The sequence below is a fragment of the Coturnix japonica genome, chromosome 5 (genome assembly GCF_001577835.2).
Source record: "Coturnix japonica isolate 7356 chromosome 5, Coturnix japonica 2.1, whole genome shotgun sequence".
Lineage (NCBI taxonomy): Eukaryota > Metazoa > Chordata > Aves > Galliformes > Phasianidae > Coturnix > Coturnix japonica.
In genome coordinates, this window is record NC_029520.1 from 53,347,001 (window position 1) to 53,362,312 (window position 15,312).

The following is a 15,312-nucleotide window of genomic DNA, read 5'->3' on the forward strand; positions in this document are numbered from 1 at the left end:
GCCGACATATTCCTAACTCCCTCAAAACAGAAACAGGGACACAGAAGGGAATGGTGTTTGTAAGACCATCTCCTGGTTCTCCAAAACTGATACCAATCAACAGATAAAGCATCTTTATTCCTCTCAAAGTTTCCTTGTCACGTTGATGCTAATTCATAACATCACAGAACGGCTTGGGTTGGAAGGGACCTCGAGGATCATCAAGTTCCAACCCCACTGCTGTGTGCAGTGTTCCCAGCCACGGGATCAAGTACCAGATCACACTGCCCAGGGCCCATCCAACCTGGCCTCAAACACCTCCAGGGATGGGGCACCCTCAGCCTCTCTGGGCAGCTGTGGCAGCTCCTCACCATCCTCCCAGTGAAAACCTCCACTGACATCTAGTCTCAACCTCTCTTCCTTTAGTGTAAAACCCGTTGCCCTATCACTATCTGCCCACATAAAATGCTGATCTCTCTCCTTTTAATCTCCCTTTTAATCTCAGAAGGCCGCAATGGGGTCTCCCCCAGAGCCTTCTCCTCTCCAGGACAGAACGAAGCACCTTGCTGAGAATGCTTTGCTTTGCATCCTCAATCTGCAAGGATGAATATTTGTTCTTGTGAACACAAAGAAACAACCTGTGGGGAAAACACCCGGAATGCAGCACTAACAATCCACCAAAAACCAGCAGCTGCGGGAAGAAATAAGCACAAAGACCCACCCAAACAACAGTGTGCTCTGCTCAGCTCCAGGAACAGCCCTGTGCTGTAACAGCTCCAGACACAGCCCACGGCACATCATCAGCACTGCCAGGCAGCCTCTTGCACTAAACTACCAGGCACATCACAAAATAAAACCAAATGAAATAAACCAAGAGCAGATCTGTGAAGGAGGACCTTCAATTCCTATCAGCCTTTCTCTCGGAGCAGCCACTTACCCTCCAGATGATGCCTGAACAAGGGTCGGAACTGTTTTCCTTTACAAAGCATCAGAATTATTCCTGCAGGGGAAGCTGAGGAGGAGCCTCCGCACACCAGCCCCAGAAGTCGGCCCATGTCAGAGCACTGAGCAGCCAGCTGAGGTGCCATGATTACATTATAGTAATTCAACTGGCCAAACCATGCAGAAATTTCCTGCCCACACAAGTGAAGTTGGTGCTTGTACCATAACGAAGCATCGCTCAAGGTGTTACCTGTGATGTGGATCATTCATACAGTGTCTTGTTCCATGATACACACCTGCAGCCGAGCAGCTGCCCCATGTAGGAATGCCTTGATTAACTAAGTCTGATAAGTGCCACAACTCAGCTCCACGAATGCTGTGACTGACATCAGGAGCTGACCATGGAATCAGATCACCAAGCAAGGCCGTAAGGTGTCATGGCATGATACAAGGAGACAACCCATCTTGGTTGGCCACCCCTGGCTGATAGAAGGAGCATAGCACCGAACTGATCTGTTGGGACCTGCACATCTCCTGCTCCTCGGGCACTTAATGCTTTGTTGGAACAGGTAACCGAGCCTGGGAGGGAGAACTGTCACATCTCAGACACAACAGCTACATCCCCAACCCATGTTCTCCTTCTCCCACAGGCATCTCAGCAGTGCGTGGGAGAGATCCCTGTCCTTAAAGAAAAGCCCCATGGCTTCCCCTTGGTGCCTGGGACACAGGATTCCAACTGTTACATCTCATTAACATTGGGAGCCAAAGACAGGCAGCTACAAGCAGAGCCGCACGCTCCCTGCACTGCACAGTCAGGGCCAGCCCTGGGCCAGCCCTGCACATCCCGAGGAGCTCCTGTCTCTATTCACAGCACCATGCAGCTGGATGTTCAACAACAAACCGACTCCCAGGTTGTGCATGCAGCCAGCTTCCATCAGCTGCAAGGGAAGGAGTTGGGAAGGGGGAGGAAAGCAGACAGGAAAGAGAGGAGCTGGAAATGGAAAAGAGCTGTGAAAGGAAAGGAGCAAAAAGGAACAGAAGGGAAAGGAGCTGGGAGAAAGGAAGGAGCAAGGAAAGGGAGATGGGAGAGGAGCAGCACTGGGAAGGTGAACCTCGGTCAGAAACCCAGAGCACATGAAATGCAAACACCCCCATGGTCTGCACCGCGCAGAGCTGGCAGCAGCAGGCAGGGCTAAGGGAGCTGCTGTGTGTGCACTGCGGGACGGCAGGGCTGGAGCTGTGCCCTGCACACACGTACACACAGATAGATGCACACACACAGATACATGCACACACATACACACACACACACACCTGGATGCCGTCCCCGTGCCCGCCCCTCGCTCCCGCCCCCTCGGATCCCTTGATAAAGCGGCTCTGCCCGTCTCGGCTCAGCCCGGCACGATGGAGACCGGCGGGTGCCGCATGAGCGGCGCGGAGCCGAGCGGCCCGGCCGCCATCACGCTGGAGGAGCTGGACGGGATGGCGGAGGAGAGCCCCGACTCGGCGTATCACAGCCACGGCAGCAGCCTGGAGGAGGAGGCGGCCGAGCGCATGGACGACGAGGAGCAGGAGCGGCTGCTGAGCTACTGGCAGAGCGTGGGCAGGGGGCACCAGGTGGACGTGCCCCGCGGTAAGGGCGGCCGATCGCGGGCCGGGGGGACGCGCTGCGGTCGGGTCTCACACCGTTCGCATTCTGATACACGATCCGGCTCATTGGAGCCGATGGGGGCTGACAGCCGTCATTGCGAGTCACATCGGCTGCCCCCGAAATACAGGACCGCGGAATCGCTCGGTCCGAAGGGCCAACGCAAATAACTCCGTGACGGCTGTGTTAGCACAGCACGGCTCGTCTGCTTTACACGTGAGCAGACTTAAGGTTCCAGCTTTAAGGAACTAAAGGCTGGAATTGGCTTTTTGACAGCAAGCCGGCCAGCTCTGCCCCAATGAGAAGTTCTACACGTTGCATGTTGAGCACATAGGAAATGAGGGACGCTGCAGCACACTGCACAGCTCCGTGAGCACGAGCTGCCCCTGCACACAGTGATACCGAGCAGGGATCTGCCCCTGCACACAGTGATACCGAGCAGGGATCTGCCCCTGCACACAGTGATGCTACTGCTGGGCTTGTAAGGAGCCTGCAGAGAGGGGGAGGCAGCCAGCCCCAAAGAGACTGCGCCAAGTACTGCTAAAAGGAACCAGCATTCCCTAGGAACTCCTTTATTCCAGCACAGAGGACATAAGCTCGTTTTCTCCCTTATCGAGTCACTCCAACAAATTCCATGTTACCTTTCTGATGCCTGAACAAGGAGAACTGTCTCCTTGGGCACCAGGACACCCTGAGCCTGGCTGAGGAGCTCTGAGTGCACAGCAGCAGCAGGGCAGCCCTGGGCTCCAGCTCTCACTGAGGGGTCCTTAGGGTATCGAGTTCAGATAATCATAGAAAGGTTTGGGCTGGAAAGGGCCTTTAAGACCATCTCGCTCCCACTCCCTGCTGTAGGCAGGGACACCTCGGCACAGCCCAGGCTGCTCACAGCCCCATCCAGCCCGGCCCTCACAGCTCCCAAGGAAGGGGCATCCACAGCCTCACTGAGTAACTTGTTCCAGCCTCACCACCCTCACGGTGACAAATTCCTTCCTAATATCCAGGCTAAATCTACCCTGCTACAGTTTGAAGCCGTTTCCCCTCGTCCTGTATTTAAAAAGTCAAAAGCAGTGCATATGCCCAAAGTACCACGTTGCCATGTTTTGTTACTCTCCTATTAAAGGTTTGCTTCCTAACATGAAGCAGGTATCACACAGAGCAGGGCAGAGGGGCTTCCTCCAGCTCCTGCCTGGGCTGTCAGGGTGGGCTGCACCTCACCTGGCAGATAGAGCTCATCAGATCAGCTCACAGCTCTGCTCCAAGTACAGGGGAGCCGCTATCCCCAGGGCAGCATGCAGTCAGCAGGAGCACCCCCAGCCTTGGGAGTCCAGGGGGAACAAGGATGGCTCTCTGTGAAGACAAACCCACTGCTCCACCAAGCAGCTGATGCCACAACACACAAAAATACAGGAGTTATTTGCTGCTGGTGGTAGCTGTGCAGCCAGGGCACTGCAATCTTAACAGCAGAGCATGTGCTGCTGTAGCCTAGTGGTAAAGCCTGTGAAATAAGCAAAACTGCTCCTGTGACCGTGGTTCAGGGCTGCTGCAAGCTCGGCACCCTGCTGCATGGTGACAACATGCCTTGCAGAAAGATGTCTTGCTCGTAGCTTTTGTTAGCACCTCGTAAGGGTTACAGAGCACCATCAGCCTCCTACAGGCATCAGACACTGAGAGATTTGAGCACCACGCTTCTAGGACTGACATTTCAATTTGTTAATGTTAGCAAGACCACAGTAATGCCGTGGTGTGACTGAGCAGCCTGTGCCAAACCCTGCAGCCAAAAGGAAAGTACAGGTGTAGGATGGTGCAATACAGCTTTCCTGGCTTGGGAACTCCACGTTATCTGCTCCCAGCAGAAGCAGAAAACATGCTGCAGCACTTCCTTCCCATTTCTCAATTATAACCTCAACGCAAGATTAACAAGAGAGCTGTTAAGCATGAAAAACATCCACCTGCCGTGGTGTTGGGATATCTAAAGATACGCAGCACACAAAGCAGCACGCTCTGAACTGAGCGCCCTGGCTCCAGATCAAGCTTCAGATATTGACTTGCACGTGGTTTTCCATCAGTTCCAATACGCTCCCCATGCTGAGGTTATGTCAATGGGCAGTAGCACGTCTCTGTGGGTAGGAGGCTGCTGGGCATGCAGGGGAGGGACCACTGGGGAGGGAAGGAAAGAAGGACGGGGCTGCTGTCAAGTGTGCATCACCTACAGAAAGCCCTTAGTAAAGATCTGCCTCTTTCACAATACCTACCCATAGGTTGTGATACAATTATTTCATAACTAATTTACAATTGTAAAATGTAATTAAGCCAAGCCTTCCCCAGGTGCACTGCTACAACTCGTTATCATTGCCTCCTTTTGTCACGCCAGGATCCAGGTGCCCAAGCCTGGACTGAGAGAGTGTTTGTATCCACAGCAGCTCCCTTGCTCTGAGCCATGTAAGCTGGGTGCTGTGCAGGGCTGTGTTTACTGTGCTCACTGCACAGTGCTGGTGGGCATGGAGCTGTGGAATGAAGGGACTTCCATTGGTTGGAACTTATCCCATATGTTAACATGCAGGAAAGAATCTGATCACATTTAGCAGTGGAAGAATCAGAAACAGAGTCAAGGTTTCCAGGGCCCTAAAATATCTTCTAATTCGTCACTCTACAAATCCAGAGCTAAAGCCTAATGTGCTATTTTTTCCCTTAGCACTCAAGGAGATCAACTTTAAATGTCATTAACTGCATTTTAAATTTATTTCCTAATGACATTTACAAAAACAGGTTTAAAATTAGTGTCTTTCTGCTCATTGTTAATAGGGTCTTTACTGCTCCAAACAGCCGTAGGGCCCTGCACTGAGAGCCAGGACATGTAGGTTTGATTTCCAGCTCAGCTCCAGATTTACTGAGTGACACAGGCTCAGTTAATTCCTCTGCTCCTTAACCCTCCCCTCCCTGCAGCTCTGTGCCCCAGCTCCCTGCTGAAGGCACCGGGGCATTTGGAGCACACAAAAGAAGGGACCTTCAGTTGAAACTTCCATTCCTTTGCACACCTGTGTCTGACACCATGGGGACGCACGGCACAAACTCACAAACACTGTAGAGGAAAATGGAGTTTCTTAACCCCTGCCCAAGCGCACAAATGCTTGTATTGCCTCAGCTTGGAGATAGAAGGGAGCGGCTCCTTTGGTGACCCTACAGCCAGAGCTGCTGAAGCTGCCTATGAGGGTTGGCCACAGCCTATTTACCAACTGCAGCCAGAGGCAAACACAAATACACTCACCCCAGCCACATTTAAACCGCAAAACCACAGGGGAACAGAAGCACAAGGATGTGCTGGTATTAACACTAGCCACGTGAGCTAAGAATCATAGAAACACAAGGCTGGAAAAGGCCTGCAAGATCATCTACTCCAACCAACCTCCTATTGCCAACGCTACCACAAGCCTCTAAACCATATCTCGTAGCTCCTCCTTCCTTAGCTGGGCAGTATAATGATTAACACAGCTGCTTTGCTCCACTCCCACCTTGCTGCTGTACTTCACTTTGCTGGAACTTGGTCTTTTCCAACCTGAATGATTCTATGATAAAACTATTATGTACCAGAAAGAACTCAAGTCAGCTCAGCACACACAGAGAAGTTCTATTCTAGTTCCTTTGTTAAACAATCCCATCTTGAGATGATGCATTGAAGGACGCACTGAGGAATTTCAGTTTTGCTCATTCTCTAATTTAACAGGACGCTTTTCCTCTCCCTTATCTGCACTTTCAGCGCTTTTAAAGAAACAAACACCTTAAGAGTTGTCCATCTTTGCAGTTTCCCAAGGGCAGTTGTTCCCTAACGTACCCAGGACCCTTTGATCACTGCCTTTTCTTTACATACACAGTCAGAATTTCCTGTGCCAACGTCTGTCTGCTTCCTGTTCCCCGTCACCGCATCCTGCCCATAGCTGTGGTGGGAGCAATGCACTTCCATCCCACCTGGCCCATGGGCTGCTCTCAGCACCCTTTGCACTCACTGTACCCCCTGGTGCCCTGTGCTGATGTACAGAATCACAGAATGCTGTGAGTTGGAAAGGACCCTTCAAGGGCCCCTGGTCCAACTCCCTGCAATGCACAGGGACACCCACAGCTCCATCAGTGCTCACAGCCCATCCCTGACTTTGGCTGTCTGCAGGGATGGGACACCAGCACCTCGCTGGACAACCTGTGCAGCCCCTTAGCACCCAAACCCTCCCAGCTGTGCAGCCTTAACAGCGCTTGCATTACAAATACCTTGCATTTGCAAACAAGAGCAGCTGACACAACTTACTTTTTCATGCGAACACATCCAGCACTGAAGGATTTGCTAGAATGGGCAGCACCACCTGCACAGAGCCAGAGTGGGCACTGCCAAACCCCCAGGAGACACAGCTGTAACATACAGCACACGGGCAAAAGCTGCTGCCTGTGCCTGGTGATGTGAAAGCACTGAGTCTGCTCCCATTCAACTGACAGAAGGCAGCATGAAATGTTCTGCTGCTGTCTCTGCAGCTTCACATCTAAAACAGGCAATGCTGTGTTTTGTTGCAGATATGGCAGAGCCCATCCAGCAGCTGACCCGAAACAACAGCCCCCAGGAGAGGCAGAGCATCCCATTCACCCTCATCCAGCGCAAAGAAAAGGTACCGGTACCCCTCTGCTCCCAGCTCTTTGTAACTGACTTGGCAGGATCCAATCCCAGACTCCCAAGACATGTTCCTTTATAACACTGTGACCTGCTCAGGATTTGGGGTGCTGTATGTGCAAAGCGTTATATTCAGGTAACTGCACTCCATTCTTAACCTGTCACCGTGAACTTTCCTATTTGTGTGAGCTGGAAATCAGCAGGAATGGCAGAGCACAGAGAGGCACCGCAGCCCTTGTGACACCGCAGAATTAATTTAACATAAAACCCTCCTGTTTTGTCACTCAGAACAAACGCAGCATCTTCTCCATCTAAAATAACACACCTGACACTTTACAACTGCGGTAACAAAACGCCAGCAAAGGGTCCTCAGCAGAGGTTGGAATCCGAATGGGAATGAAAGCTGGAGTTCTGTGTGATGCTCATTGTCAAAGAGAACATCAACTTGTAAATCCGTGTCCTCACAGCCAGCTCATATCCAATGAAACCTCCAAACTGATCCCCACACAGTGGGCAAATGACACACCAACAAACCTTCCCTGATCAGATTTCCTGTCACACAGACTTTAAACAGACACACAGAATTCACACTTACAAATATCACCACTGGACTGTATTTCATCAAACCAGCTCAGGGCTCCCATCACAGCCTGCATTTTACACTTCCCTTACGCTTTGCATTTACACTGCGATGATGTGCTCGTAGCAGTGTCAGTACTGCTGTAAGAAACACTCAACATCACAAGCTCCTGAGCTGGCAGGTTTGTAAAGAGGAGCCACCTGTGAGTCTGCCAAGAGATCCCGGTCTGTGCTCATTGCTGCATCCCCTCCTGACTGACAGGAGGAAGGACTGAACTTTACATGTTCCTTTCGAGACCGTTTCAGTGACAGCAGGAAATGACCCTTCCAATCATTCCTTGTGCTTGCTATTCTCTAAAGAACAGTGTTTCCTTATAATCAAGCTACTGAATAATGTACGACTTTATGACTTCTATTTGCTTGTGTGTTTTTACATTAGTGAACTTCCAACACCAAACAATTTTCCTCCTGTTCTTGCAGCTCGGAGACCTGCTCTACGAAAAGCGTCAGTACGGGAAGGCCAAGTGGGCCTGCATAAAGATGAAGGAGAAGCAGTACGAGCAGAGCATCTGCCTGGGCTTCATGAAGCTCATGAGGTACATCTGTGAGCAGAACTCCTCAGGTAATTGGTGCCACAATCCTACATCACAGTATAAGCAGTACATTTGCACGTTGGCTCCTCCCTGTTAAATACATGAAACACGAGCAATATGCAAGATAAACACAACCATCCCAAAGCGGGGGGAAGTCGTAAAGTGAAATCATGTATGAAGATAGGAGTGCTCACTCATTACTGCATATTTGCAAATCGAGGTACAAGCTGCACCTTCTAAAAGCCGTCCGTGTCTCCTCAGGGCTGTACCTGGGGATAACCATCCCCATTGTGACCATCGTGCACACCAACGAGTCGCAGTCGGAGATGAGGCAGGCGGTGACGGTCGCCTACTACCTGCCCGAGGTGCTGCAGGATCAGCCACCTCACCCTTTTGACTCCGACATCATCATTGAGGAATGGCCTTCTACTATTGTTTATAGTAGGTAAGAAAGGTTTTTGCTTTTCAAACCAAATTCTTAAAGCTAACGAACTCAAAACATGACCTTCAGTACCTTTTTAAAGCTGCTCACTGTGCAAAACGAGGGCACTCAGTGAATAACAGCTACCAACACACCTGGGGGGCGATGCATGTAAACATAAGGCTTAACTGCTTCTGACAGCACACAGCGTTCTGTGTGGCTGGGACAAACCATGCAGCCTATCGCTCAATGTGCTGAGCTAAGAAATCTGTGACCTGTCTGAGCTCAACCAGTCAGTGTCACTTGTGAATCACGACCAAATAGTTTAAAAGAGAAGGTGACACTTCCAGGCTCTGTTAGAGCTGCAGAGTGTAAGAAAGAACCTGATACGAAGTTGCTCGTTACAGGAGCTTCCGAGGGATCACCAACGAGGACTCCATCATGAGAGAAATCAACCTGCTGGCAGAAATCCTGGAGAGCCCCGAGCTGTGCCTGCAGGACACGTTCATCATCGCCGGGTACACAAACCCCGCTGCTGCCAACAGACACAACGAGATCTGGTTCCTGCAGAGGCCGTAGCCTCCAGCTCCTGCTGCTCAGCCCCCCCAGAACCAGCCCTGACCCGCTGCCACATCCCCACCCGGGGCAGGGCTGGGTGTGAGACCCCAGGCACCACGGAGCGGTGGCTGTCAGCACAGCACGGCAATCAGTGCAGCTCAGTGAGCACACAGAGGTACCGCCTCACACCGACACCATTTCCTACCGCAGCTCCTACAGCATCTCAACAACCTCCACAGAGATTTTTAGCACCACACAGAGGGGTTCACCTTATTTATTTTATCCCTCTGTTGGATAAGGGAGACAGAGCCCCCCCAGCCCAGCCCCTAGGGCAGATCCCCAGCACCAGCTGCAGCCGCTGCCAGCAGGACACAGCACAACAGCAAACCCACCTCCTGAAACACAAACACCTTCATTTCTAAAGAGGCTGCTCAGGTTTAGGCCACTGGGACCAGACCAGGCGCGAGGCCCAGCCAGCTGACCAGTCCTGCTCCCACCTCCTGTGCAGCAGAGGCTCTCAGTGCTTACCTCAAAAGCATCCTACCAAAGTCACTTTAACCTCCAGAGGAGACCAAACAGGCAGAACAGCACTAATGCTACTGAAATGTGAGGGGAAAAGTTACACTTCACCTCACTGACACACATAGCAGCCCCATGGCCATCACTGGCATTCCTAAATAGAAAGTGGTCACTCTCAATTCTTTTTCTGAGCACTTTTCCCTTTAGTCTCTGTGGAACGCTGCTGAAGCCATCTGTTGGCTGCCCACATCTCCCAGCAGTACCACCAAGGTTCAGGCCCAGCACAACCAGCTCAGCCAGAAGTGCCCCCTGGCACAGCAGCTCTGGGCCCTACACAGTCGGTCAGAGCATCCCTCCCAGCTGGGCTGCCCCAGCTCCCAACCACCCTCACTGTGACCGTCCCTCCCTGACTGCTGACTCCCCACATTGCAGCTTGTTTCCTTCAGCCGTGTCCTTACGGCAGCTCCTGCAGCAGACACAGCTGAGCACCCCCATAACATCCAGCTGCTGAGCTGCGTGTGGGGCTGCACCTGCACCTACAGCACCTGACACTTTGGCATTGGGTTGGCAAACAGCTTTGCTCTCAGAAATCCCTCCTTAATGTCTCCCCTTCCCTGATAACTGAATGTAGGACTTAATGAGTATCTTTTCATACAGAATTTAATGAAGCCTGTCACCAGGGTTATTTATCAGTTACCAGGGTTATGCTTCACGGGGAGCTTTGTGTTCTCCAGCTGTGACACCCGGTGCTGGTGTGTGCAGCGCTGGCAGCTCAGGAGGGGCTGAAGGGCTTCTGGGATAACACCACCCCCACAGCCCCTGCTGGAAGCCAACAAACTAATGGGAAACAACCCTTCTAAAGCTGAGCTGAGCGTAGTGCCCATGGAGGTGTGAAAGGAGAAGTTCTGCTCCTCTCACTCCTTTCTTTTTCCCTCCCACCCCAACAACACAGCAAATAAAAAACCACATTTCCAACTTGGACAAGATTTGTCAAGTCCAATTTTGCCATTGGCAGAAGTGATCCTGGCACATCAGGCACCACGTACCTGCCAGGAGCAGCCGGTCCTCTCACCAGACAGCATCGCTTTGTACATAGTCTGTCCTTTAAATGCCTTTTGTGTGCTGTATCCTGGCTCTTTCCATAGGTGACTCATCAAAACATTGTGTGGCTCAGCTACGTGTGGGTACGTCACACACACACAGAGCTGGCCGAGTGCCGGCAGTATCTGCAGCGAGTGCTCAGTGTTGTTCAGTGTAAAGCAGTGAATTCTGGGGTAGCAATGATGCTGACTTAGGTTAGGCTGCTTCTGCTGCTGAGAAAGAACCAACAGATCCTATCTCTGAAGATGCACAACACAGCTATGGAGCACGGCTATGGAGCACGGCTATGGAGCACGGCTATGGAGCATGGCTATGGAGCACGGCTATGGAGAACGGCTGTAACCAGCCCTCCAGGCACAGCACAGAGCTGTGTTTGCTAATTACCACGAGGCCAGCCCCATAGTCACTCCCTGAAGGCCAGGGGGGTTATAACCCATGACATCCAGGGACTCAGATGGATCTGCTTCAATTCCCACACCAGCTCCTAACCGTTACTGGAACAAGCACTGCGTTACCCACCTGCAGCTCCGCTCTGTAAGCTGTGAAAGTACTTCCATTTCTCATTTGAAGTATTTGATTTCTGCTATTCAAGGAGATAGGACACAGGCCTCCCCAGCTCCTGGCAGGTTAAACGCTGTAGCCTTAACAAACACTGTCCCACATACCGTGTACTTTGCAAACCAGCGCTAGTGCCTACACCGCCTGTCCCAGCTTTGTGACACTCAGGGCCGTGCTTACTGCATGTACACAACTATAAGCATCAGCAAGCTCCGCTGTTCTACACTGCCCTTTATTTTCACTTCCGTGTTGTCCTGTTTACTGTTACCATTTCTCAAAGTAAAGGCAATGATTTCACTGTGTGCAGAGCATCCTTGGGGTTCACTTTTGTGCCACGCAGATTCTCGCCTTTGTTGGCACTGATTTCAGAGCTCAGTGTGTCACTGTCTCTTTGCTGCCATGTTTCCTCTGAATGGAAACAGCAGAGGTCAGCAGTTGCAGTTCTGATGCTGCAGGAGGCCCAAGGCCTGAGCCCTGCATGTGGGACCGTCACAGTGAGACACAAAAGATGTGAGCAGGGCTCAGAGTCATTGCACTCTGCTGAATGCACCATCCCTGTGCTGCAGCCTGCAGGGCCGCACAGCCATTCCTTCCCACAGCCAATGATGCCTTCAGAACCCAACTGCAGAGATGCTGCACAAAGAGGGGGCACAGCTGGCATCCAACCTTCCCATCCAAGCAGCTCATATCGACTATTTCACCCTCTCCAAACACAGGAGAACTAAGCACACAGCTGAGCAACAGCTCTCAACAACAGCCTCAGTCAGAGAAAACACCTGAGCCCTGCAGAAGGCTGGGCACAACCTGAGCAATACAAAACCTCCCAGCACCACTGCATGGCACCTGAACTAGAGGCCCTCAGCTCAGCTGTTGTTCTGCAAGGAGAAGAAAACAAGTGAAGCTCTGAAGGGTAACATTGGTGCAAAGCAAAACAGCAGCTCTGGGAGCTGACAGCACAAAATTAACAGCAGAGCAAAGTATTATCTTCATGTGTTATTGCTGTTCTAGGTGGAGATGTTCAAGTAGGAAGGCATATACACAGAAGTAGCTTGGAGAAGCTACCTTTAGCTTGGAAGGCTGCAGGGAGACCTCACTGTGGGCATCCAGAACTTGGAGGGAGTGTTTAAACAGGAAGAGAACGGCTGTTTGTGAGGGTGGGCAGTGATAGGACAAGGGGGAATGTTTGAAACTGAGACAGGGGAGGTTCAGGTTGGATCTGAGGAGGAAGTTTTTCCCCCAGAGGGTGGTGACACAATGAACAGGTTGCCCAAGGAGGCTGTGGATGCCCCATCCCTGCAGGCATTCAAGGCCAGGCTGGATGTGGCTCTGGGCAGCCTGGGCTGCTGGTTGGTGACCCTGCACACAGCAGGGGGTTGGAGCTGGATGAGCACTGTGGGCCTTTGCAGCCCAGGCCATTCCATGGTTCTATGAAGTATATACATGGTGGCAGAACCCATTTACCCCAAAGGAAAGGAAGGACTCACGTGGATGTAATCTCTCTGAATCCCACCCAGCTCTTCACCCAGAGGAACGACGATTTTTTCCACCTGCCGCTCATGTGAATAAGGCTGAATCTCCGGGGAATCTTCAGTACAAAGCTCGATCTGAGCAATGAGCAGGTTGGAAACAACCTGCTGTACAGCCTGTGGGGAGAGACACCAAAAGAGCACGTTAATATCCCAGCCATGCAAACCAACACCCTATGAAAGTAACTGCTCATACACAGCTTTACATCTCACACCAAGGAAAACACGCTGTGCAAAAACTGAAACGTAACAACCTTCAACTTGAAGATTTCAAACAGCCTATTACGTATTTCCACCCGGCAGATGATGCTGAGGGGAATACAAGAAACACTGTGTGAGCTGTACGCTCTCTATGGCTCCAGTAGGTTTCCATTCTCAAAGAACAGAAAATACATTTCCTCGAAGGAAGGGCAGGAAATAACTGCAGCAATGATTCGTATGGAGTCTACAAGAACCAGGCAAGTGCTGAGGAACCAACAGACTGTGAAGTGCTTCAGCTTTGATGCTGAGCTCCCCAGGCTTCAATATCCCACATCCGCTGCCAACCAGCGCCCGCCCAGCCCCAGCTGCTCACCTTGGTGTCACTGCCGGGCGTTGCACTCAGGGCCAGCACCCGGAACTGCCTGGTGTGTCTGCTCAGCTCCTTCACCACCTGCGGAAGGAAGGGCCCACGTCAGTACCCACATGGGAGATGGCAGGAGACAGGAGCTGCTGAATGCTTCTGTCACCAAATCTTAATACAGGTTACCCCTAAACTCAACGCAGGGATTGCACAGAGCAAAGGGGATGAATTAAATCCTGCGTGTAACCGCAACTGCAGCACAGGACATTAGAGTCGGTGTGATCTGTGTGTACCCACAGCGTTACCTGGCAGTACAGCGATACCCAGCAGTACAGCATTATACGGCAGTACAGCGTTATATGGCAGTACAGTGTTATATGGCAGTACATGTTACCTGGCAGTACAGAGTTATATGGCAGTACACATTACCTGGCAGTACAGCGTTATATGGCAGTACAGCGTTATATGGCAGTACAGTGTTATATGGCAGTACAGCGTTACATGGCAGTACAGTGTTATATGGCAGTACAGCGTTACATGGCAGTACAGTGTTATATGGCAGTACAGCGTTATATGGCAGTACACATTACCTGGCAGTACAGCGTTATATGGCAGTACAGCGTTACATGGCAGTACAGTGTTAAATGGCAGTACAGCGCTATATGGCAGTACACATTACCTGGCAGTACAGCGTTACATGGCAGTACATTGTTATATGGCAGTACAGCGTTACATGGCAGTACAGTGTTATATGGCAGTACAGCGTTACATGGCAGTACTGCGTTATATGGCAGTACACGTTACATGGCAGTACAATGTTACCTGGCAGTACACGTTACCTGGCAGTACGCGTGGTTCCCCAGCGCCTTGTGCGCCTCGTCCACCACCAGGCACTTGATGTGCATTGCGGGGCAGGTTCCCCTGCTCAGGTCGTTGACCATGACCTGCGGGGTGAGGAACAACACCCTCCTGGCGGCCCACAGCTCCCTGCGGCTCTGCGCCTGCGTCCCGCCTGCACAACAACAGCCGCCGGTTACGGTGGGAAGGGCCGGACCCGGACCCGCTGTGTCCGCCCCGGTTCGGCCCCGCGTTACAGCAGCGCCCTGATCGCAGCCCGGCCCTTCGCCCCCGTTTCCCCCCGTGCCCATCCCGCTCCCCCCGGCCGTACCCGTCATCTCGGCCATGTCCCTGCCGGGGATGCCCATCAGCTCGGCGCACGCCTCCATCTGCTGCGCCACCAGCGCTTTGGTGGGCGCGAGGAACAGCACTTTACCGGACGGGAACCAGCGGTAGAAGTTGTACATCACCACGGCGGCCACGAAGGTCTTGCCCAGCCCTGTGGGCAGACACAGCAGCGTGTTGGCGAGCAGCGCCGTGCGGGCCATGCGCAGCTGGTACGGCCGCTCGGGCCGGTTGGTCGGGTAGATCCACAGCGCGCCCGCCAACGGGCAGAACCCGGCGGCCGCCGCCTCGGGGCCCGGATCCGGGTTCGGGTTCGGGTTCGGCTCCGGGTCCAGCTCCGCGGCCGCAGCCGCCAGCAGCTCGTCGTCATCGTGGTCGCTGTTGTTGGCCGCCCCCGGCCCGGCCTGAACAGCACGAGCCGCGTCCCGCAGCCACAGCTCGGGCAGGGAGCGCTGCCGGGAACCGGACATCGAGGGACCGGGGGGAGGAGCGGGAC

At 52.5% G+C, this 15,312-nt stretch overlaps 2 protein-coding genes across 6 annotated transcripts in view; one reads left to right on the forward strand and one right to left on the reverse strand.

Annotated features, from left to right (window-relative positions):
- FANCM (FA complementation group M) overlaps positions 1–15,310 on the reverse strand; it is a 52,828-nt gene extending 37,518 nt beyond the window's left edge. For all 5 annotated transcript variants that reach the window (XM_015865899.2, XM_015865898.2, XM_015865897.2 and 2 more), the window contains exons 1-4: positions 14,803–15,310; positions 14,474–14,646; positions 13,647–13,724; positions 13,031–13,189 (exon numbers count right to left, since the gene is read on the reverse strand). In XM_015865899.2, the coding sequence (XP_015721385.1) occupies positions 13,031–13,189; positions 13,647–13,724; positions 14,474–14,646; positions 14,803–15,286 (894 nt within the window). In that variant the 5' untranslated portion in view covers positions 15,287–15,310. The remainder of the gene's footprint in view (positions 1–13,030; positions 13,190–13,646; positions 13,725–14,473; positions 14,647–14,802) is intronic.
- Positions 2,309–11,848, forward strand: LOC107315490 (heme-binding protein 2-like). Its single transcript, XM_015865914.2, has 5 exons — positions 2,309–2,554; positions 7,124–7,215; positions 8,277–8,418; positions 8,651–8,834; positions 9,218–11,848. Exons 1-5 carry the CDS (start codon positions 2,326–2,328, stop codon positions 9,387–9,389), a joined length of 819 nt encoding a protein of 272 aa, XP_015721400.1. The 5' UTR covers positions 2,309–2,325; the 3' UTR covers positions 9,390–11,848.
- Positions 15,311–15,312: the final 2 nt, after the last annotated feature.

Coding starts and splice junctions, on each gene's coding strand:
- LOC107315490 (XM_015865914.2), top strand. CDS start 2,326: ATGGAGACCGGCGGGTGCCGCATGAGCGGCGCGGAGCCGAGCGGCCCG. Junction 7,216..8,276: donor TCATCCAGCGCAAAGAAAAG/GTACCGGTACCC, acceptor CTGTTCTTGCAG/CTCGGAGACCTGCTCTACGA. Junction 8,835..9,217: donor TCTACTATTGTTTATAGTAG/GTAAGAAAGGTT, acceptor TGCTCGTTACAG/GAGCTTCCGAGGGATCACCA.